The following is a 25,705-nucleotide window of genomic DNA, read 5'->3' as shown; positions in this document are numbered from 1 at the left end:
CAGTGGGCGATAAAGGGCTGATATGATGATGATGATGCATATGAGACGGCCTGAAGAGCCAGAAATAGTACACGGGTGTAGTACACGAGAAGTAAAAATAAAATAAAAAGCTTTCAAATTTAAATATTAACTACCGCTACCAAATGGCAATTTGCTGACGGTCATTCTCAAAAAATATGTCTTCGGTCTAATCGCCGTGACCCATATATTTTTGAACAAATTGTGTGAAAGAAATGTGAGAATGACCCCTGACAGGTGTGACTGAGTGGTGTTATGTGAATATGTTCGTGCATATTTTACATTCCTTTTTCTCACCAGGCATATTACATACATCTGCTTATGCTAAGCGAATAACTAAGTATATGGCTAGTTATTTCCTAACCAGTTTTCCTTTTAGGTGCATTCGGGTAACTTCGAAAGCCGAGTAATTTTGAAAATAGCAAATATCTATAAAAACGGAAGCACTTAATACTGTAGCAACATTTCCACATTTCCACATTTCTAGCAAATAAATTTCTATTTCTATTTCTATTTTTTTTCAACACTTACCGTAAAATGGGGTGAGTAGGCGCAAAACTGACATTCAAACCTCGATAACATTTTATTTTTACATGTGCAAACTGAATGGTGTATATAATAAGTGTTCCGGACGTTTGTATTTTATTTTGAAAACCCACCTCATCCCGTAGTCCCTCGTATTTGGGGTGAGTTAGATTTTCATACAAAGGTGATTTTGGAAGATTTTTGGATAGTTTTTTTTTTATTATGAGTATTACAATAGCTCCATTTTAAATTGGAATAGCCTATAAAAACCCATCTCACCCCCCTTTCAAACCTTCTCTCCCCATTCATAACCCAACTCTCCCCGCAAACCCTACTCACCCCATTTTACGGTACCTACGCTAAATAATGCAACGCTTATACCAAGGCAACTTGCTTATTGTTGCTACAGTAGATGCTTCTCTGAAAATTACCGAGCTTTCAAAGTTACCCAATGCATCTTATATCTTCTTCTTCCTCGTTCGCTCATTGCTGAGGATCGAGATTCGAGATCACATGTGATATGTCTCTATTTTGTGCGGTCATAAGCCATGTGGACTGTCGCCAACCGACCTCTTCACAGCGATCGACCATCCCATACGAGCCCCACCCCCAGTTTGCCATTTATTCGGCCTAAAATCATATATCTCTCCACATCATGCATTGGAGACCGCATAACATGCCCGAAGAATTTAATGGGTCGCTCATGGCATGTTGTGGAGAGCCGAGCGTCTTATATATAAACTTTATATCGGGTCGTCTAACGAGATGCGCTAGGCAAGTGATCAGAATAGCGGTAATTTATTAAGGTTTGCTGAACGCCCGGACGGAGCGGTCACCGACTAACGAAGCAGGGAATAAAACGACACACCAATTTACTATACAACGACACTTTTAGAGAAAGACACGTTCGATAGAATAGTGCCAATGAAACCGTGAATTTATTTCACAGTTTCAGTGCCACGTTGTAGGATGTTTATAATAAGAAAATAAGGTGAATTAAATATGATACTGGCTGGGATTATGGAAAATAAATAAACTTGATAATAATGACAATGAACATTGCTACCAAACTATTTTTATTATTGTGACCGTGTTACCAACAGCCTTATCTTAATTTTGATGTATTTTTGAAGTAAAAATTTAAAAAAATTGTATGTAGGTACTTAATATTATTAGTTTCGTAAATTAGATGCTAGAAATCACAATCAAATTATCCGGTGCAACAGTTTTTTTTCAAATCGTCCTAATACAACATACCTAACGCACCTCGCTGACACCAATATACTTATATGTATGGACGAGATAGGTAATAGCTACATAAGTACCGTGAGTGATTTTTTCACGAGTAATGAATGTTGATCGTAAAATGAAAATTATGAAAATCGCCGAGAAGACACATTCTTAGAAATTAAGCCGCCAAACTGCGACTTTTACGAAAACTTTAAGTTATATTTTAAAACAAACATTTATAAGAACTCTCATAAACATCACAGATAAATCTAGACAAACAAGTGACCTTATCTCTCAAGCTATCTACCGAACAACCCCAGCGACACTCCAAGTTATCAAATACCCTCCGCGTCCTGCATAAAACAACGAAATGAAATCTCCCTGAAACATGAGAGGATATTCATACAGTTGTTGTGGCGATATGTATCTATTAAACCCAGGACTTGTATATAAAAGGGAGATGTATCTTTATATACTCGCAAGTACGTGAACCCATTACCACGTAGGACGTAAAATACGACATAAATGTGGGAGTTACGACGCAGTCCGCTCTATTGCCCATATAATGTGTCGCGATAAATTGAAATTGGCATTCCTCACCTACGTACTGATTGTGTTTTTTATTGGTCTCAATTGATGTCGCCAATAAATGGATTATTATGGACGCATTCACTGCTGGACACGATTGACCGTAGGTAAAGTTAACGTTATATACTTCTTGCATGCAATTAACCGTGATTGTACGCCACATAATAATTATAATAACGCAGGAGGCAGGAAATTTATTCTGATTGTTGTAACATATTCATCTGGATTTCTTATGGATATGATCTGTCAGTATTAAAAGTGACATCACACAGTGACATTTTATCCACCAGAAACGAATAATCTGTTCTTACAATCTGATTATCTCCAGAACTTAAAAACTTGCTTCCAATGATACGTTTTACTGTTTAATTTTGAAACACAACAAACCTATACAATGCAGTCATTGTCTTTGAGTTTTAAGAAACGAAAAAAAAATCACAAACGTCTTTTGTTTTTTCTATTTAGATCTTTTCCTTTATTGGCGCCCAACGTGGGGCACAATTATTTGCATATATTAATTTTCGCTTGATTTGTTGCTGAAATACAGTAAAAGCCACATAATGCAATTTTTCATGTATAGTACGCCTTTTTACCTTGGTCCCTGCAACTAATTTTCAAAAAATGTCTACTGCTATTGCGCGTTCCCGCTTGACACACGCCTTTGGCGTGGTCTCTTCACATTCTTCTTAAAAGTACTGTATTGCTTGATATTACCCAAAAAAGAACTATATTTAGCGCTACAACTACACGTCTTAAGGTACGTATTATGACAACAGCCCTTTTATTTAGTACCGTGTGTGTGTAGTGTAGTGTGTGTAGTGGATAACACACAATTAATCAATGTTCCAAGCACTATTGACAAATCTCTGATTTCTTCGTATTGCTAATGGGTAGGAACGTGCGATGGGTTTGGTATATACATTCGATAATAACCTTAAATTTAGACGTCCTGTGACTTGACTTTAGCTGATGCTCGGAATGCATGGGGTAGGTACTATTTTTATGTATGTACTATAAGAAAATCTAATTGATTTCACTCAAACTGTATTTCTAACTACGTTCTAGCGTCTGCTTAAACATAACCGAATATTAAGTAATGGAATGTGCTTATGAATAAATCTAATATAAAATGGGATTGCGGTAGGATTCGCTGTATCTTGACTCTTAAACGAATAAAATACTTGGTAAAGTAAGATTGCACATCGCCGTATAAGCCCGCAACATCTATTAATAGCTTGGAGGATATTAATAGGCGCAAACTCTGGGCACGTATGAATATTAAATGAAGCTAGCCTGATTTCGAACTTATTTGTTCTGAACTTCGTCAGAAGTTGTGTTATCATGGAAAGGGTCGTGGGTGGGTAAGCCATACCATTTACGGATTCTGCGAAAAGTAATTCAATCTTTTTTTTTACGAATCTTTAGTGTCTAATCCACGTGTTTTGTGTAGGCTGCAGGATCTCGTTTAGGTAATAAATAAACGATTAGACACGTATAAAACGAAAGGTAATATTGATACATATTTTTTTACGTAAGTATACAAATATCGCTCAACATACAACATATATGTTGAGCGATATATTTTGGCCTTTTCTGAATAGGTACCGAAATATCATAATCACTTGTCGACCTGTCAAAAAGATTTATTTCGTAATTCGTTTAGACGCTATACGAAACGAAGTATTTGCTTCCTTGTGGAGTCTGTATAACTACACAAGTGATTTTTAACAGGGTGATAATTTGCTATCCGAACGATTATCCTCTAAAAATACTCTTTAACGATGTCAGTAAAATATACATAGACACATTAGAAACGCTTAACTCATAACACCCTTATACTCGTACTTAACAATGTGAGAATTAGCAACATATTCATACGACAGATGTGCATAATTTACTATGTGTGCTTATTTGTGGTAAACATGTCTACCTTACGCAGATACACATATGATGTAAGCAGATTAGAAGATTAAGATCGGCCCTAGGACCATATTCTCGTGCGTGCATTTGACGTATCGAAATGATATTAAAAATGTCTCGTTTGAGTTCGCTCGCTCTAGATGCTTAGTTACATTTATGTGAATGCTTCTTATTGAATTGGTGTTACGAGTATATTGGTATTACATTCTGAATGTATTTAAGTCTATTCTGTGATGCGAGTCACGGGTATTCCGGTACATAATTAGTGAGTGACCTACGTAAATATATAATAATATGAAGATAGAAGTTAGTTCACTAGCACCAAGAGGGTGAGACACATCTTGGACATTCATACACTCAAGAATAAAGAAAACGATTTCTTTTTAGGGAAATTTCTCAAGGAAAATATTTTTTTTTTTCAATATTGAATAGGTAGTGATCAATCCATTATCCAAATATATGGAACCTTTACCTATTTATGAGAAAAAGAAGAATAAATTAAAAGTTAGTTTTTGGTTAATCGACCATTCGGTTTAGTCGACAAAATGCTACTTTATTTATCTACACCTATGTTAAATCAAGTAACTTTCTCAAGGACACCTGTATTCTAATTTACTCGATTTCGGAGATAATCAATCTTCTTCTTCTTCTCCTAAGCTTTTTTCCCATCATCTGGGGTCAGCTCTCCTTGTCTGTCTTTTCCATTTTTCCCTATCCTGCGCTGTTGCTGCGTCCATCTCGGTCTCCTTCAGATCTCTCTGGACCGTCGTTAGCCAGGTGGCGGGGGGTCTTCCGCGGCGACGCGTCGTGGTGGGTAGGCTTAGCGCTACGTTTACCATGTGGTCTGTAGGGCGGCGGAGTATATGGCCATACCATCGCAAGCGACGTTCCTTGACCTTGTCAATGATGGGAGCGAATCAATAATTTATTTTTTTCAGAAAAGGCACGAGCTTGTACACATGCCTTACACGTGATACAGGGTGAAATGTTGTTGCATTCCTAACGTCTAATGAACGCCCCTCGTGAGTTCTAACTGTATTACAAATATTGGTTTTCGTAGCTCCTAGTGCTCCTACACGATAGTCTGCTTGTAAGCAAATACACATATGTACAGTTATACCTACATATGTATGTGTAACATCGACATTGAATATTCAAGGAAAATACTAACCTACCAATCAAATAGTCAACCCTATCATTTAGTTTAGTGTAAGTAGTATTTATAATATCATTAATTTAGTTGTAGGTACTTATGATGAATACCAAAATAAGTTTCAATGTCAAATAAGGTAAGTGTTAATAAGGTATTTTTATTTTTTCTTACCTTTGATATGAACTTGCAATTTTGTTCATGGTACTACGAGTAGCGAACATGGACGCAAAATTTGAACCCATTCACACTTATCTATAAAAGTATGAAATTTTGAAAGAAAACAAGCTTAAGGGCCTTGCCGGGCCTTGTTTGGCGTATGCATACCTGCATACGCCAAACAAGGCCCGGCAAGGCCCTTAAGCTTGTGTTTTATTTGTAAATGTTATCAATTTCATTATTCAATAGATTTATTTCGTAGGTAACATGGGATTCCAAGAATAGCTAATCTGTTAATCCTACCAATATTACCCAAAAACACTTGTTTGTTTTAAATTTGTGTTACATGGCACAAAATGGACCATCTCTGGACTGGACTTGGTACCAAAAAAGCCATTTGAAATAAAAATACTGTAAAAACATTAGGAAATATTCAACACTACCCCCTAGATTTCCGCTGAACCGTTTGCAGCCGGAAATATGGCAGGAACTTTTAAAATATTCTCACGCGAGTTTTACTGAATACTAATAATGAAGCTATTTTAATATGGAATAGTTTTCACAGGCTACTGACTTGATGAGCTTTTTTCATATTATAATATTTTCAGCATACTTTCGATAAAAAGTCTACAGGAGTGCTAAAGTGTTTTCGAGTTCTCGAATTGAAGTGCATGACTTTAATTTGGTGAAATGGTGTATAGAACCGCAACATCATGAAAATATCAATTAACATAATTTAATGTACTTTACAATGAAGTAATTTATTCAAAACGGTCTGGTTTTCATAAAACAGATCTGTATTTATTACCAAATGATTTATATCTCTAGATCGCCATTTATATAGAAAATTTTGGCATATCACTAGCAGCAGTTTAAACAATTCTATGCGCATACTCGTAGCTATAAATTACTTTTAAACTGCATTTCATTTTAAATATTTGACTAAAAATGATCAATGTATCATCTAATTATTGCAACCGGGCATCTCCCAATGTCAAAGTTGTAAACACAACCTAACTTTATTGTACTAAAGTTGAATTTAAATTGAATAGCAATAGCGACCCGAGTATGCCGAAGCTATCGACTTGGTATGCAGCTCAGGTAGGCCCTTACTAGCCATGACGTATTCACAGAGGCTGCGCGAACGCGGGCAAATAGTTAACCTGCACCAGTATTGTAATACACTTTCAAGATATATTATTATTTTATATCGATATCTTAAAACCGGGTTCACTAACCCTTCCCTTCACTAACCCTTTGTCACTACAAAGGAGGCTTCTATGATCAAGCGAACATCTTCAAGTCTTAAGGTTATAAGTAGAGCGGTAGTTTTAACCCTTTACCTACGGGCTATTAAATCGCTCCGTCACCGCCCAATACGGGCATGTTTTGGCGAGAGTCAGCGGTTAGGCATAATTTCACTTACTTGTAACTTTTGAAGTATTACAGCTACACACTTGAAACTTCACACACACAATAAGTATAATGTGTTTAATCAATAAATAATCACTTGGAGTAATAATATTCACTTGTTTTTCTGCTATCAAGCAATATACCAGTCACTAAGAAATTGAAGATTTTTAAGTTACTACTCGCGGATTTCACAAGTTTACGTTTAAGAACATTAGTTTATAATATACTTAACACAAATAAACACTTAAATAACGATAATTATGAAAATAATGCATAAATATCAATCACAAAAAACGTTGCACTAAAACAATTTGCCACTTATGGAAAATAGTGATGTGCGTCTATCGACGCATTTGTCGATATATCGATAACCTAGTAAATGTAAAACTGAAATTTAACAAGTTATGATTGTGGTGAAATTATTATTAGGTACAATAGCACCTAATAATGATTTTATAACATGTTAAATTCCAATATTTTAACCAAAAACGGTAAAAAAACACTAAAAATAACACTCCAAACACTCCCCCGCCATACTCTCATATCGACAACAAGTCGATGAAATTTGAAAACAACACTATTGTCCGCCATATTGAATTCAATTATTAGCACCTCTGCAGTACGGGTGTCAACTCCAGTTGCCAGCAAAAAAGCGGTAATTTTAAAATTATGTTAATGTCAGAGCCATCTACCGAAATATTATGATATTTTTTTCTTTGTATCTATACTAATCACAGTGCATAATGTGACCGCTATTACCAAGCCACAAGGTCTCGTTTTGTTTAAAAAAAATGTTGAACACGACCATTACTTCGATCAACTATAGTTGACACCCGTACTGCAGCGGTGTTGCCTTACTGGCAACTCTGGTTGACACCCGTAGGTAAAGGGTTAAATGAAAAGGGTTTCATACGGGTTAAAGAGTTATTGGGTAAAGGGTAATTGAACTGACAAGATAATTCTACTATTGGAGATGTAAGTGGACAGTTGTCTAATATGCACTATTGTAAGACGGCGAGCTTCAAGAAGGAAAAGACTCAGGAACTTTAATATCTTTTATTTACTGTAATAACTAACAATTACTATTAAGACTATTTATGCTATCAGCTCACAAAATTTCAGTTATAATTTTAGTAACCAACAAGCGTGGCGTCTGTCTCTGCCAACGTCTACTGTCTCTCTCTAAAACTCTAAATTCCCGCCGGCCGGCGTCAGCGGACGGTGCCTCAAACTATGGCGCCACTGTGACGTATGCGTTGGCGGAGACTAGAATATCGATAACAATTCAAATACTAATTAAATTATTACGAACATCAATACATTACCAAATTAATGATAAATCTTAGTATATTAAAAGAGTAATTCTAACAATTCGGCCATCCGCAACATGTACACGCCCCGTGTACAAGAGAAGTAAATTGAGCCATTGATCAATATCACAAAATCATTCCTAACAGGCCGCCACAATATATAATATTACATAGCTATAATCTTTTACATTTTGATGTTATACGCATATCTAAATAAAATATTATTATATAACCTTATGAAACCGCAATAAATTTATCTAACCACGAAATTAGTGGTACAAGTCGCTACTACCTTGAAACCACCTCAATCATGGCGCAGTCCAAGTCTCGTCTACCTTGAGCCTGCCCCTACTGACTCTATATAAAACTATCAAATGCGGTACAAGTCACTTCTACGTTAAAACCGCAACAAACTTATTTAACCACGAAGTTAGTGGTACAAGTCGCTACTACCTTGAAACCACCTCAATCATGGCGCAGTCCAAGTCTCGTCTACCTTGAGCCTGCCCCTAGTGACTCTATATAAAACTATCAAATGCGGTACAAGTCGCTTCTACCTTAAAACCGCAATAAGCTTATTTAACCACGAAGTTAGTGGTACAAGTCGCTACTACCTTGAAACCACCTCAATCATGGCGCAGTCCAAGTCTCGTCTACCTTGAGCCTGCTCCTACTGACTATACAAACTTTTCAAATGCGGTACAAGTCGCTTCTACCTTGAAACCGCAACAAACTTATCTAACACTACACAAGTTAGTGGTACAAGTCGCTACTACCTTGAAACCACCTCAATCATGGCGCAGTCCAAGTCTCGTCTACCTTGAGCCTGCTCCTACTGATTCTATATAAACTTTTCAAATGCAGTACAAGTCGCGTATTTCCTCTTATCTGTCTTAAACATATATACGACATTCACTGATTCTCGATTCTGTAACAATATTAACCTTTTAGACGCCAATATATCCGCACCGTGGGTTCAACGCCAAAGACCGATTAATCGGTCACATATCACAGAGCAACATAGACCTACGTGCATATGCATAAAGTTCAATATCAGTTTTGACACTTCGGTGATGTGGCGTGAGCGTGACAGCTTTTGTGTTTGACACGGCGTCGAAAAAGTTAATAATACTTTAAATCTCTAAATCCGGGCTTTGTACAGTACAATATAACATAACATAACTGTCAGAGTCCCCCAGAGAGTTGAAAACATGCAATGACTGAATATTATAAAAGTGTCTTTGCGATGACTGCAAAGTTCCTCACAAAACGTCAAAAGAAACTACGATACAAAAGCCTACAAACTGCCTTGTACTGTATTATTGCGATGTTGATATAAATCCTGTACCCCCTGTATTTCACAAACACCTAGTATACATCTCTAAGTTTAATTCAAACCCAAGATAATCTACACTTCCACTTTGTGTTTAAGTGTCAGTACCGCATTTATAATAATTTTAGAACCAATCCTATAATAATACTATTATAAATACTTAGATATTGCAACATTTTGCATATAAACTGACGTTAGTTTACTAGCAAAGCAAGGCACTGTCTTTGTTTGTATAATTTGCTAGCTGTGCTTTACACTGAGATCATACCCAGATATGATGACCATATTAAAAGTAAAAACCGGCCCATACATATAATTCCTAGCAAACATGTGCACCAACGAACTGGCTCACTTCGTACTGCCCGTAAGAAGTAATTAATATAAATATAAAAGTCGATGGATCATACGTAGGGAAGGAACGTCAAGGGCGCGTTAAGGCCTGTGTACATCGGATGTGCGTACGTAGACACGCGCTCTGGCCTTTATTGGCCTTAGGCCCGGAGTTATTGGCCAAATTCGAATTTCTCATCGGGAATCGCCAAAGTTTGTATACCACGCCTATTATTATCATCAGTCTTTTTCGGTTTAAAGGTCTTTATTACTCAAAAGAATGACAATTATTCACATAAAATAAGAATATTCACAACAATCAACTACAAAATTAAATTAGTGAGCAAAATATTAAGTATAATCGTGCCCCGCTAGTAAGTAAACGAACAGATTGCGCGAATGTAAAGAAAAGAGTATGGAAGTGGCTAAATAAGTGCATGCATTCAACTACGCTCCGGGTGTGGAGAAGGTGTTTTTATTGTACTTATCTTCATTTATTTATTTATTTTGGTACTGAAATAGATGTCAAATATTAAATAAAAAGTGACGAAGCCCTCCAGAGTGGTAAAGGCCGGATACAGTAGTGGACTACTTTAAAAAAAACACAAATCAAAATATTACTTAAATAAAATGTTCCCAAAGTTGTGTATTGAGGTAAGTACTATTTGCAGCTTAAGTAAATAAGTTTTTATATTACTAATTTATACAAATTATATCGTTTAATTATTTACTAAGTATTAATCAGAAAGAACACCTTTCGAGATATGAAGGCATAATTACTGCTTATGCTTACTATCCTTTTGTACTACGAGTTGGACAAGTTAGAATTATATTGCTCGATGTTTCCTCGCTCCCGAACTCAAAAAACACTCGCAAGCTATTTAACCAACATCATTATATATTAAATATATTATTCGCTTAAATGTATTAGGTAGGTACTTAGCTAATTTTGTATCAGTCACTTTTACACGTACGCGGTTATGATGTTTTGATAGTGTCAAAGTTCTTATTGTTATTTGTCCGACAATTTTCGGTGGAGTGACCATGACGCATGCATTTGCCACATTTTAATACAGGTTTAGGACACTGGGATTTATAATGACCGTCTTCTAAACAATTGAAGCACTTTATCGATTTATCACTACTATTGGGTATGCTCTTATTATTATTACCTAAATCTGATTTAACCTCGGTCCTAGCTTTAGCCTTTTGATCGCCATACGCACTATTCTTGGCGCTCTTTAAGAAAGGTAACAACTGATCTGGACTACCGAAACGAGCCGCCTCAGCCCCTAAGCGGACACTACGATCATCTATGCCGAACACTAAACAATCAACGGCTTTCTTGCCAGTAATACCGCAACGGTTTAGCAACATTATCTTGTCATAAAAATATTCCTCTAACGAATCATTAAACCTAGCACGCTTTGCGAGCATTGTCGTAAGTAACTGTCCATGATTATCATCGCTAGGAAATGCTAGTTTTAATTTATCCTGCCATTCTGGCCAGGAAAACATAACAGTCGAGAGGCCAGCGTACCACTTTTGAGCTAAACCTTTAAGTTTTGGTAACGCAAAGTGAACGGTTTGACGATCGTTCCAGTTATATATAACTGCGCATTCGTTCACTTTGTGTATCCTCATCGCGATTGTTTGTTCCTTACAAGATGGATCAAATTCTGGTATTGTATTTTGATTCGACAATTTTTCATTAGAACCCTTATCACCAATGGTACGCAAAGCCTCTACTAGTTGTAAAATTGTAACATTATTACTGGGAACAGGCAGAGTACTCGGAGACTCCCGTACAGGTCCGCTCTCGCGTACAGGTCCGCTCTCGCGTCGGCCCCCTTGTAGCGAGGATGACACGGCCGCAGCCCTGCTGTGAGCCCATCGTCTCTCGCTACGCTGCCGCTGGCCGCGCGAGCGAGACCTGCTTGGACGACCGTGCCCCCGGTGACTGCTACGGCTGCGTGTCCGACGCCTGTCGCAGCCATCGCTGCGGGACCGGCGTCTGCTGGCACGCTCCCGTGTCCGCTGACTGCTCCGGCTGCGCTGCCGTCGCGTGCCGCCACGTTGACTGCGCGAACGGTAGTTACTGGCTCGGTCGCGTGTCCGACGTTTGCTTCGACTAATACGCGAGCGACCACCTCCTCGTCTTTCTCCATGCCTGGTCCTGCTGCGTGACTGGTGCTCACCAGAAGGTGGCGTCGTCAGTACACGCGACCTTCTCTGCTCGTGCTCCATTTCCTGAAATATACATTTCTAGCACAAATTTCTGTCTTTGAACCAACATAAAAACGACGGTGGCATGAAGCAACAAGCATTATAAGAGATACACCACAAAACCCAACATACACGGCATAGAGTAACAGTTTTATTTAGTACTACTACGTAGGTAATTATATAAGTATATGTATGTAGTCATATGTAAAATACAAGAAACCCATACACAGAAAAATGATTTAGTAGTTCAAAACAATTCCATAGTGTATATAACATAATTAATGTATTAATATTAGCAAGAAATATCATATTATATCAGATTTAATTGAATAAATAACTGTTTGTAAATAAACAAGAATTTATCCCTGTTTAACAACCTTGCTTTTTGTTTCGTAATCAAACACAAAAAACTTCAATACTTGTATTGTAAATTGCCGTTAAAAATAATAAGAATAATAAAGCAAAAAGTGCAAAGAGAGAGAAAAAAATACGGCTCATTTTACACCTAATATACTATTTACTAAGTTCCATCAAATACCATAATAAATACACCATGTATAGTATACATTGTATGCAAAAGAAAAATAATGGTAACAATAGTATAACTATAAAATATCAAATTGATTTGTATCTTTTATTTATCATATTTATATTTTTGCACTTATAAACAAGTCCGCCATTTTCACTATCATATAAGTATTGTGCAATAAAGTTTACGACATAAATAGATAGATAAACAAAAAGCATTAAAGTCGTAAACGCGTATACTGTTTTATTGATGGATTTAAAACCACTGAACACAATTTAAACCAAACTATTATCATAGAATCACACCAATACTTACTTACGTTTTATTATTTGTTCAAACCACTGGTTCGACTCAAGGAGTGGATACTTACAACTCCTTTACATCCCTTTCTTCTGAATTGTAAGACGGCGAGCTTCAAGAAGGAAAAGACTCAGGAACTTTAATATCTTTTATTTACTGTAATAACTAACAATTACTATTAAGACTATTTATGCTATCAGCTCACAAAATTTCAGTTATAATTTTAGTAACCAACAAGCGTGGCGTCTGTCTCTGCCAACGTCTACTGTCTCTCTCTAAAACTCTAAATTCCCGCCGGCCGGCGTCAGCGGACGGTGCCTCAAACTATGGCGCCACTGTGACGTATGCGTTGGCGGAGACTAGAATATCGATAACAATTCAAATACTAATTAAATTATTACGAACATCAATACATTACCAAATTAATGATAAATCTTAGTATATTAAAAGAGTAATTCTAACACTATGGCTTCCAAGACCTTAGAAATGGGAGTATTGAAATAGAGCGAAATTCTTTAAGTAATAAAGGGTTGGGTGATTTCGGGAGAGGGATAACGACGACACTAATTCCGTTCCCCAATACACAAAGTGGTCACACACCGGATAATCTAGCTACAATAGGCACAGTATGTAGTTGGTTTTCACAGTTGTAAGCGGCAGCGTCAAGCGGATTTTTATGGAGCGTTTTTTGTAGAGAGTCCTCTGTCCACTTGTTCTCGGCAAGCAATCAGAATGACACCGCTGAATCGCTGAGCCTTCTATCCATCGCTCGACCTAGTTCCTAAACTGCATCCTAAATCCGATTTTCTCGAATAAAATTGGGAACGAAACTTTTCTGAAACAATTTCCCTTCGTAAGTGAATAAACATATATTATGTTGTCCGGTCCTTCGAAAACCCTTACAAAGGTTCAAATATGAATAAGTATATACATATATGCTTCGAGCAATACGGAAGGGAGGCGGCATTCGCACTATTTCCCCTCTGCCGAGGTACAAGATTAGCGCGTCAATCTAATCTAGCGCGGGTAATAAAACTAGTTGCACTTGGATTTTTCACTAGACCGAGTCCAGACGCGCGCGTGAATACTGCTGCACAAAAATGCCTGTTTGCTCGGTTTTTTGTTATAAAAAGAGGTCGGGGACATCAAATTTACAAAAAGAAAGTGTTACATTTCACATGTAACATTTTTTTTTACATATCATACGTTTAATTACATTCAAACACAATTATTATATTTTAGTCTCATGTAATTGTTGGATTTATCGATTTTGCTCGCTCAGTACAAATTGCGGATCGGTCGAGCGACAAATCCGACTTCTCATCTCTCAGAATACAATAACATACTTCAACGAAATGTGTTAGTGTGCGTGTTGTGACACTTGTCACTCGTCCGTACACAAAAAGAGATCGAGGTTTGCAAGATTTGTCTTTGACGTGTGTCATTTTCTATGTATTTGTGTCGTCATTACAGATTGGATTTTGTATGTAAGTGTGTGAGAAGTGCGACTGTGTGCACCTTTCCCCCCGCGAAAAATGGCAGAAAGATTTGTACGGTGAGACATCGCTTGGGCCCCTCCCTTCCGATGTGTCGGAAGCCGGTGTTGCTCGAAGCATATATGTGTCTGTTAAAAATATCTACTTATGTATAGGTACTTAGTTACAAATAGTAATGGTAGTCTAAAGGCTAGTCTAATCGAATTTCACCGGACGTAAAAGTGCCCATCACACTAGCCGCTTTAAGGATGACTCACGCTAGACCGGGCCTTGCCCGGGCCGAAGCGTCCAACATGTCATTTTCTATGACGGCTAATCGGTGATCACGTAGTGCTTTCCATAGAAAACAATGTGCTGGAAGCTCCGGCCCGGCCCCGGCCCGTTTTAGCATGAGTCATCTTTTATGTTTCATAGCGATGAAAAACCCCCGGCACCCTGTCGTTTCAAAATCGAGAGGTTCGAAATTAAAATTATTTTATAGTGCTCCTTTTTTCTGACCGCAGCAAATTCTGCGGTGCCATTTAGGGCCACTTGCACCAGCCTACTAACCCGGGGTTAAGCGATTAAACCGTTAACCTAGTGTCAAATTGTACTGGTAACCATGGTAATTCCAGGTTTAACCGGTTAATCCCGGGTTAGTGGAATGGCGCCCTTTTGACCGATGGTCCTAGTTTATGCTTGTAAATTTGTAATTTTTATTTTTGTATCTATCTCAGCCTTCTAAACCGTTTGGTTGAGGTTCTTTGATGAACATCGCTTTAGTCCTGATCACGTCTACAAATCGTCGACTTTGTCACGGAATTTGGCATCCACGAAACTTGTAGCGCTTCTAAGATTAATAACTAGATAATCGTTTTTACGATACAAGTGCGAAAATTAAGAACATAAAATATTTGTAAAAAGGATGAAATAACTCAGACAAAACCTAAAAATACATTCGCATTGGTACTTAAATACGAATTGAACTTGTAGAATATATTAGTTGTAGTACTGGACTAAATTTGGGTGGTTTTACTTTAATGTGGGTACCTATGATTGTGTGTATAATACCTGTCAATCCATCATATCCACTCACATTTGTTCATGAAATGTACTAACTACCATGTCATTAAAGTCTTAGATAAATTTTGTCCATTGATTAATAGTTATTACTGAGGGTTACTGTTCAAATTCTTAATGTACTTTTAATTAGTGTACATCACACTTACCCTCCTTACTATTTCACATTTTAATATATAACCCCGTGTAAGCAAGAAAACCGTTAAACGAATGCACAGCCATTAATATCGAGAGAGTAATCGTTTAAAAACGATAAATCCAAAAAACTCCTAATACATAAATATTTACCTAATGCTTCCAACTTAGGTACGCAAACAGTAAAATCACTTTTATCATGCAACCTCAAAACACTATCACCTCACTTGCACTCTCACTCCACTAAGTTTTTGTCGGCAAGTTAGGGTCCACTTGTTGAAGGCATGGCGGGTGCTTGTACGTTCGCGCGCTCGGCGGAGCGTGGGCGACTGCGCTCGCCCCTATTCATTGAGGGGCGGCGTTACTACGGGTACTCGATTACAACTCGCATCCTTAGGATTTAGAGCCACCCCACACTAGTGTCTCCCGAGCGTTGGCGTCTAGTCAACTCTAACGGCTGCTGCTCGACGCAACGTTGGTGCAACTGCGCAAGTGCGCAGCGACGCCATTTTCCATAGCGCTGACTAAACACCGACGCTCAAAAGACGCTAGTGTGGGCTAAAACTCTTAGGGGCAACTATGTATCCTGTATGTGCAGTGGTTCTTAACCGGTGGTCCCTGGTAGCATCTGATGTGGTCCACGAATTCATAAACAGAACAACCCTTCGTTGATTCTTAATTTTCGCTAAAGGTTGTCGGGAAGAGATCGCTTTTTAGTTGCTGTATTAATTGAAATGTTTTCTGTATTGAGGTGTGCAATAAAGAGTATTTGTATTGTATTGTATTGGGCTGTATTCTTCATAGATACTATCTCACAAACAGCACCTTCGATAATTATTTGTTATCCTATATTAACTGATACCTGCTACACTTAAATGGCCTAGCCAATAAAAGAATATTATTGTTGCCGTTTATAAAGTTTTAAATAAATCTAAGTTGTATCTACTTGCATTAGCTCGAATTGGTCAAAAGCATGGTTGTCTAGTCATCGTTTAAAAAAAGATAAAGTAAAAGACTAGGCCCACTTGCACCATCCCACTAACCCGGGGTTAAGCGGTTAAACCGTTAACCTAGTGTCAAATTGTATGGGTAACCATGGCAACTCCAGATTTAACCGGTTAACCCCGGGTTAGTGGAATGGTGCAAGTGGGCCTAATAAAATAAAAGTATCGTGCGAAATGAATTAATTACGCAGTACTGCCAAAAATGTTGCCTAAAAACTGTATTTTCAGCAAAATCTAAAGAAGGCCGCTAAAGTGATCGAAAATCCGTGGTTCCCCGCGGCGGCCTGTAGGTGTGATACTCGTACTTTGTAACACGTCAGACACTCTTAAAATTATACTACAAAAATACTATTTTAGGAAGCTGAATGTGTTTGTTTTAAACATGAGGAAATTAATTAGAATAGAATAAAATGGAATAGAATAGAATGTATTCGTAAGCACAAACAAACGAGACAATACAATAATATAAAAGAAAACACAAAATAAGATTAAAGTGCCACGAAATGGCCGGATCTCAGCATGTTTCTGGTGGCTTCCAGCGCTGATCTTCCGATGAGACCATCAAGTGATAAGAATCGCTGAAGGTAACAGACAAGAAGATTAAAAAGATAAAAATAACATACAGGAAACAAATAGTTAAATAAGAAAAAATGCAGTTTGCCTACATATTTTTTGGTAAAATCTTACACAGATCAACCTGGCATGGCACTAAACTAAGCAATGCCTGTAAATACTATGGGCACTAGGCAACGATATATGCACATCTAAATAGATATTTACACACTTAGGTATAATCCATATTTAACTGAGGAACACACAGATAAATGCCCCTACCGGGATTGGAACTCGTGACCTCTTACTTCGTATTCAAGATGACTCGACGTCACGCCATATCCTTTTTTTTTTTTTTTTTTTTTTTTTTCTTTTTTAATAATAGAACACAAAGTACAGTGTTACCTATAATTAAAGTTTCGCCAAACTGTAAAACAGTTTGTTGGCGATGCGCTCAATTAAACTAAAAACAACAACAGTACTTAGGTAGGTAATAGGTATCATATAACAAATATCAACAACACACAACTGCCTTCCAGCCTGTAATAAACCCTATTTCGACGCAATGAGTACCTACGATCTATTTCAGGTCGAAATAGGGTTCATTATTGGATGCAGTTCATTAGTGCACGCAGGTGCGTGAGTAGTCTTTATTTACATAATTTTTAGAAGTTACTATTATTAAAATTATATTATAATTATGTTATGTATGTTAGTTTATTTGTAGTTTTAAATGCATTTGTTTGTTTTAAGACTAAGTTTTATGTATTTGAGATCTTATACTTATCTAGTAACAGTTTTTTGAGTTGTAATTTCAAACTGCCTATTCTTAACTTACTTTCGTCCAGCAATAATGGGTATTCATTATAAATCTTTGGAATAATATATTCTCTTGTTCTTTTTCCGTAGTAATTTTTAACTGAAGGTTGCAATAGCTTAATTATTTTAGTTGATCTAGTAGTACGTTTACTTATTCTTTTGTCCCCTTCTTCTTCCATTTCCTGGCTTTACGCCTCCTCTTAAGTAATCTGCGGTTCAGGGATTAAGATTAAAATCAGTGTTTACACAGCGCGCGGTAGGATACTTAGGCCCGACTTTAAGTGCAGTTAGAAGTACTTTACTTTTAAACTTCAGTATAGAGTCTCTTATGAGCTGTGAAGTTGCCTCGCTTCAAATAACCCTGCCCGTTTCAGGTTTAACAATTTGTTATGGGTTTCAACTGGTTTTGATAAGACCCAAATGAAAAAAAAACTAAATACATTGTCACTTTTATTCGATATCTTTAACTTTATTTAATTTAATGCACCACACTGCACCATGTCTGTTTTATCATATCAGCTGCCTTCTCGCCGATCATAATCGCTGGTGCGTTGGTGTGCGCTGCCGTTGGCCGGGGGATCACCCCCGAGTCTACCACCCTCAGCCCGTCGATCCCGTAAACTCGCAACTCGGGGTCCACCACCGCATTGGGGTCATTCGGTGGCCCCATCCGACACGTCGCTATCTGATGGTGAAGACTTATGAGAAGCGTCCTGATAGCACAATCCCAATAAGCATCCGATCCTGGCGCCTCATTCTTACACTGAGAATAATAAGCCAGATGCAACTGTCCACCATACTTCCTAAAAGGCTCTGATTGCCCTATTTGGATCACCGTCTTAACAGCTTCCTTCAAAGTCGCTAAATCCCGAGGATCGCTTAAGTAATTACCATGCATTATTGGATGAGAGAAGGGATTGGTATCACGAAGCTCTAAATAGCCTTTGGATTTTGGATGCAAAAGCATTGGAACGGCAGACCAAGTGTCGCGCCCATGCAAGGGAGCAAAGGCTTCGTTGTAAGTTTTGTCTTTAATTTTCCACGCTCTTCTAAGGAAAAGGCCATCATCTAAAGCTATGGAGCCTGCCATGGAAATTAGTTCAATATCAGGCACTTGCTCAGGATCATCCGACTGTGATGTTTTAATATATCCGATACCTTCAATCGAACCGATACTGGAAAGTGGCCCTTCGCCATATGTAAACCACTGTATTAAATTTTTCACTTGCAAAACTTTTGCAATCGTCAGACTTGCGTTGTTCCTGCTCAGTGGAAATACAATTCCTGGGAACGCTACGTGATCATACAACGTCCTTCCTACGGGCAAGTCTTTAATGACTGGTATTCCAAGGGACTCTAAATGCTTTTTAGGGCCGACTCCTGACAGCATGAGAAGTTGAGGTGAAGCGATGGGACCGGCTGATAGAATCACCTCTCTACGACACCTTACTGTGTATTTTCTTCCATTCCTGACGTATTCAACGCCGTAAGCTCTCTTGGTCTTAGGTTCAATGAGGACTTTAGTGACGGTCGTTGAGGGAAGGATGTGCAGGTTCCTCCTACGTTTGTGGCCATGAAGATAGGCTTTAGCGGCGGTGACACGATGTCCGTAGTGTGTAGTGGTTTGCACGTATCCGAAGCCAAAGCCGTCTGGTGAGTTATAGTCGACAGTTGGGTAGCCCATTTGCCTTCCAGCTTCCAAAAACGCCTCGACTAACCCAGTTCTGTAAACAGAATAAAATATTCACTGGGTATGCATTTCTTGATTTACAAAAATGAAAATGAGTGTCTCTGTCTGCGTGTCCAATTTCCAGATTACTCCGATGACAGACATTTTGAAATACATACTAATATGAATGCTAAATTGAAATTCACCTGAAAGACATATTCTCGACGTTAAGGGGGCCCTCTTCACCGTGGTATTTAGGGTGTTTAGGCAGCTTCCTCAGATCTGCCTTCTCAGCCTTCATGTAATAAGGCACGACATCTTTATATGACCTGAAATGCAATTAACATTTTTTTTTATTCTGCCCTCATAGGCATATCAATAACGAAAAAAATGGAATTTCAAGATAAAGAATTTAAGGTACGAGTATATATCTGCATAACATTGATATATACTGATACTGCATAACACAGTGTACGGATACTGTGTGTTGCGTGTCGTGCCGTGGACAATAAACATTAAACTTTAACGGGTAGCTGCAATTTCTTTGCCTACCCCTAACATTTTTATAAACTAATTTCGAGTAGTTCAGTGTTGTTTTATTTATATCTCCGTTGACATCATGGTATAATAATATACTCCGCCTGGTACTCTATTCCGAGATTCGCGTATGACCTAACTGACACGGGCCTACGTCATCATGCTGTTTACAGGTTCTCAAACTTTAAAATGTGGGAGAATTTTAATCAACGGTGAAAATTATTTTAACGGCATTAATTTTAAGTTATTCATGTAGAAACATAGTAAAATAAAACAAATCTAATGTATTAAATTAAACTTTATTTATCTATACAAGACAAACGTTTAAAAAACGAATTCACAGTTACACATTAATTACGAGTACCAAGCATACGACGTGAAAAGTTTGGAAAACACTGCGACTGCTGACACTGAGCGAGAAGGAAATAACAATTAACACGCGTTCGACAAGGATGACGGTCAGGGCATGAAGTTATCTAGATCCGAATTGTCAAATGTGACAGCGCTATCCTGTGTTGCCAGTAGTGTAAACAGAATTACCCGAACGTCTGAAATTTCTTTCGTGAATCGGAAGATATTGCTAACGAATAATTAAAAATGACGTGTTATTGTCAAATTTAAGATAAAATACATATAATTGAAAATTATAAAATTACAAAGAAATATTTTAACTTATTAACCATAGGTATAATGTACCCATGTAACATGTTATGTTGAAATAAATTGGCAATGTTATTGTGACGTAGGCCCGTGTCACTCTGGGAATAGAAGACCATGTTTTATTAGACCATGCGTTGACATTTTCTGGGACGTCAGTCTTTCCGTGACCACAGCTGATGCAACTCAGCTGAAATGTCGAAATTTAAGCTAAAAACAATGAAATTATATCGCGGTAGACCCGTTTGTGTAATTAAATATGTGTACAAAACGCGAGAGTTTAAAGTGTTATATTTCTAGTTGAGTTTAAGTATAAAAATATATATTATAAAGTACAAAAGCGCTGTGAACCGTTCCTTTCATCCTTTCTTACAAAAGGTGTGTGCCGGATATTTATGTAAGAAACCCTTTTTTCATAGGCGCGTTCCTTTGTCTTATTGAAATAACTTTAATGATGATTAATGCTCGAATGTTATAATTACACTGACATGTAATAGCAATTAATTACTTAAATTACTTATACATTACAATTATTTTCACATTTTAGATATAAATCACTTCCTGGTCTGACACAGCATTGATTAACATAGGAAATGTATCAGGGCAATTTGCATGCATTAGCTTACTATTACCCTGTGGAATGCGTACAAGTACCTACCTGACATGACATGGATTAAATTAAATCGGTAGTACTAGGTCTAGGCAGGTCTTGTGGGCATTAAGTTAGAGTAGATGGCCTATTTTATATAAAGTTTAACACTTTTGTTTTTTAATTTTGGAATTTCAATGTTATTTCTACTCAGAAGCACAAGCCCATTGAAAATTCCCATGATTTTTTTTTATCCTTCCATTGTGTTACCATTAGTATATAAGAAAGTCAACTTATAGTACCTAAGTTAAATAAAAAAAATCTCATACTTTTTAAACGTCAAACCAAATTGCACCCGTCAATCCGGGTTACCGAAGGGGTGCACCAAGGTACTGTGCTAAGTCCATACCACTTCTGCCTGGTGATGGATGCACTCACTGAACACTCACCACCCATAGTTCCCGTCGGCAGCGATCCTGTCCCAGTCCTGCGGCCGTCCGCGGGTGTATATCATGAAGTTGATGAGACTCGTGCCCCCCACAGCCTTGCCGCGGGGCCAGTAGCAGCGGTTGTTCTCGCTCGCTGAAGTTTAAATAATTCACTCACCACCCATAGTTCCCGTCGGCAGCGATCCTGTCCCAGTCCTGCGGCCGTCCGCGGGTGTATATCATGAAGTTGATGAGACTCGTGCCCCCCACAGCCTTGCCGCGGGGCCAGTAGCAGCGGTTGTTCTCGCTCCCTGAAGTTTAAATAAACACTCTTCAAGAGGAGGCTTACGCAATATTGTAGTTTAACATTTCACCATTTTTATACGTTTTAATCTAGGGCAAATATATTTACAAGGGCAGGCTCTAACCAAAACCTTATAAAAGATTAAATTTGGCTCGATATAAAAAAGATACAAAAACCTGTCTAATTTTCATTTATTTCAGTTGTAAATATATCGTTACCCGGTGTTTCGTAGCAGTATAATTTTAGTAAAAAATTGATAGCCGAGGGATCTGACGAGCAACATTTTTAACAGAAGTATATTTTTATTAGTTAGTATAGGAAAAATTCACCACTCGAACTTACCTGTTAAAGATAGAAAATTCTTACGGTTCTCTTTGGTTTTGTCTGTGTTTTTTTCTTTAATTTGTAATAATAATTAGCCTTAGAACTGCGACATTCAAGTAAATTAGTCACATTGCAGAAAGATATTCGAATTAATTTTGGACCATAATTGAGAGCATTTAGACTACCTACATATAGTTGGGTGGTTTTGCGGTACCTATACTCTGTATCTTTAGGTATTTACACGATCAAATAATGTCTGGTTAAAGTCAGGTCGTTCAGTGATCGATCCAGACGGTTTTGTATTTGGTTGGTTAATGTACAAATTGTTTTAAATACCTAAAGATACAGAGTATTACTGCATTTTTCCCAAATGTATAAAGTGATACATAATAATTATTACCTGTGCATATGCCAGGCTGCGGCTCCGCCTGGTACGGCCACGCATACTCAGAGATCGGCCACTGCGCCGCCAGCATGGGAACCTCGGTGAGCAGGCACTCCGGCTTCCCAGCCTCCAGCACCAGTACCATGGGTCGTGTCTTCTGCTTGTCTTCGGACAGGCGGGACGCCAGCGCCGACCCTGCTGAACCAGCGCCGACGACGATGTAGTCGTATTCGTCCAGCGGTTGGCTGTAACCTGAAAATACTCTATAGTTTTATTATCCTACTTACATGCGATGGTCGGATGACATTGCAAAAATCGCTGGCCAAAAGTGGACTCTAACAGCACAAGACAGATCTAACTGGCACTCTCTGGAGGAGGCCTTTACCCGAGAAGGGGTTCTTGCTTCGTAGGAATATGCATAGTATTTTAATTCAATTTTTAATTTAATATTTGTGAAAATAATGACATTTGATTAACTATCATAATTATAATGTTTTTTCCTCTTTAAACTTAATTTAAACTAAATAAGTTGACTTTGTACTAGTTTGCAAGAAATAAAAGGCTTTTTTATTTTTATTTTTTTATTTTATTTTTTTATTTTTATTTTTCTTTTTATTTTATTTATTTACCTGGAGTTAGCTTAACCTTTTGACCGCCAAAGACGTCAACTGACGCGCGCGGCTACAGCCCAATATTCAATCTCGCATTCCAGCAAGGTTCACGATAACGCGGCGCGCACGATACGAGTGACGTTCAAAAGGTTAAGATGTTCTTTTCATTTAAACCTTCTTACCGCTCAGTCATTTCGGCACATTTTGTGTATATTACCATTAAATAATTAGAATTACGCAACAAGTATATTTCGTATTTCTTAGACATAGTTAAAGTGCTACACAAAAGAATAACATCCACTTAAATTTCTGTTATAGTGGGAGAATAAAGTTACAAATAAGTATTTAAAAGTAAAAAAATTGAGATGAAAGCGAAATCGTCTACTATATTTAGACTGCTTTTCCACCACTGAAATTAAATGAAATAAACAAGTCATACACACATCAACCAGTTCTATTAAATATTTAGGGAGATCTTGTTCAATTAGACCAATTAAACATTATTCAATCAATCAACAGTTAATATCTATGAAAACCGTTTGTTGTATCTCAATAACACCTTCTAATAGCCCAGCCAAACTCAGTTGTGAAACCAGCAGACTTGAGTAGAGTAGAGTATACTTAATTGCTGTCAATGCTTTCTTTAGGTGCATTATTACATTTTTGTCTTGTCATATTATAACATCCACAAAATTATATATTGTAAAATTCAATAAGATTAGGTAATGTATAGCTCGTTAGTGGTTATTTAAATCTTGATGGTTAATTAGGGTCTCATTCAATATCTAGAACAGAAATTTTGGTCCACAGACTTTTTTTAAATCTCTGAATTACTGAATCTCTTAACTATCTCTCTACTGAAGTATTTTAAAATATAAATAATAACAATTATTTTTTTGTTAATCCACTATTTGGCTTTAACGACACCACACAACACCTTGGTAATAATTAAAATAAGTTGGGCGAAAGTTAAACGTACAAAATAGTACTTACTACCTGTCATTAATATTTAAGCCTTTAGGTACAATACAGGCTTATAGTTCGTTTTTTTTAGCATTAGAAAGAACTTGAAAGAAGGTAAGCGATCTTGACATGTCTTTTAATTATTGAAAAACGCTTTTTAAAAATTAGTAACTATTACTTATGAAAGCAGAAGAATATAAATGATCGTATTAGATTCATAATAGTTACATATTTGCCGTAACTTATTTTTAAAATGTGGTTTTCAATTAAAAGACACATCAAGATTGTTTACCTTATTTCTAATGCTAAAACAACGAACTATTGTAAGGCGAAAATGACAAAACAATAATCTTTTTGTACTGTATTTTTTTAATGCAGAATTTTTAGAACTACCTATAGGTAGAGAGGCAAAGAGGCTTGAATTGTTAGATTAAAAAAACTGGATCGTTAAAGGATTAGAAGGTTTTTCATGATTTGTCTTTTTGTATTATATATTTTTAATGCAGAATTTTAGAACTATAGGTAGAGAGGCAAAGAGGCTTGAATTGTTAGATTAAAAAAACTGGATCGTTAAAGGATTAGAAGGTTTTTCATGTTTTGTCTTTTTGTATTATATATTTTTAATGCAGAATTTTAGAACTATAGGTAGAGAGGCAACGAGGCTTGCAACGAGGCAAAAGGTCAACATCACTGACTGGACTTACCTTTGGGTAGAGGATACTCGTCGCGGAACAAGTCAAGCGGGTTGACTCCCGGCGTAGTAGGGATCCCGATAGTGTGCGTCATCATATCCAGCACGGACGGTGCCTTAGCGGTCGGCGGCGCCCACAGGAACCTCCCAGATCTAGCACTGTCGTTGGTTACTGACTGGACTTACCTTTCGGTAGAGGATACTCGTCGCGGAACAAGTCAAGCGGGTCGACTCCCGGCGTGATAGGGATCCCGATAGTCTGCGTCAATATATCCAGCACGGACGGTGCCTTAGCGATCGGTGGTGCCCACAGGAACTTCCCAGATCTAGCACTGTCGTTGGTTACTGACTGGACCTACCCTTGGGTAGAGGATACTCGTCGCGGAACAAGTCAAGCGGGTCGACTCCCGGCGTGATAGGGATCCCGATAGTCTGCGTCATCATATCCAGC

At 37.6% G+C, this 25,705-nt stretch overlaps 1 protein-coding gene across 1 annotated transcript; it reads right to left on the bottom strand.

Moving 5' to 3' along the window:
- Positions 1-18,544: 18,544 nt before the first annotated feature.
- On the bottom strand, positions 18,545-25,389 carry LOC134792629 (glucose dehydrogenase [FAD, quinone]-like). The gene is made up of 5 exons (XM_063763884.1): positions 25,268-25,389; positions 23,005-23,241; positions 21,998-22,130; positions 19,972-20,094; positions 18,545-19,820 (listed from the first exon to the last, which is right to left on the bottom strand). Exons 1-5 carry the CDS (start codon positions 25,350-25,352, stop codon positions 18,575-18,577), a joined length of 1,824 nt encoding a protein of 607 aa, XP_063619954.1. The 5' UTR covers positions 25,353-25,389; the 3' UTR covers positions 18,545-18,574.
- Positions 25,390-25,705: the final 316 nt, after the last annotated feature.

This window comes from Cydia splendana, chromosome 1 (genome assembly GCF_910591565.1).
Source record: "Cydia splendana chromosome 1, ilCydSple1.2, whole genome shotgun sequence".
NCBI lineage: Eukaryota > Metazoa > Arthropoda > Insecta > Lepidoptera > Tortricidae > Cydia > Cydia splendana.
This window is presented reverse-complemented; position numbering and strand designations above follow the sequence as displayed.

What these genes read in the sequence shown, in the direction of transcription:
- LOC134792629 (XM_063763884.1), bottom strand. Translation starts at nt 25,352, where the DNA reads ATGATGACGCACACTATCGGGATCCCTACTACGCCGGGAGTCAACCCG. An exon ending in GCAGCCTGGCATATGCACAG is followed by an intron (nt 22,131 to 23,004) that starts GTAATAATTATT and finishes TTTAAACTTCAG; the next exon opens with CGAGCGAGAACAACCGCTGC. An exon ending in GTCGAGAATATGTCTTTCAG is followed by an intron (nt 19,821 to 19,971) that starts GTGAATTTCAAT and finishes TTCTGTTTACAG; the next exon opens with AACTGGGTTAGTCGAGGCGT.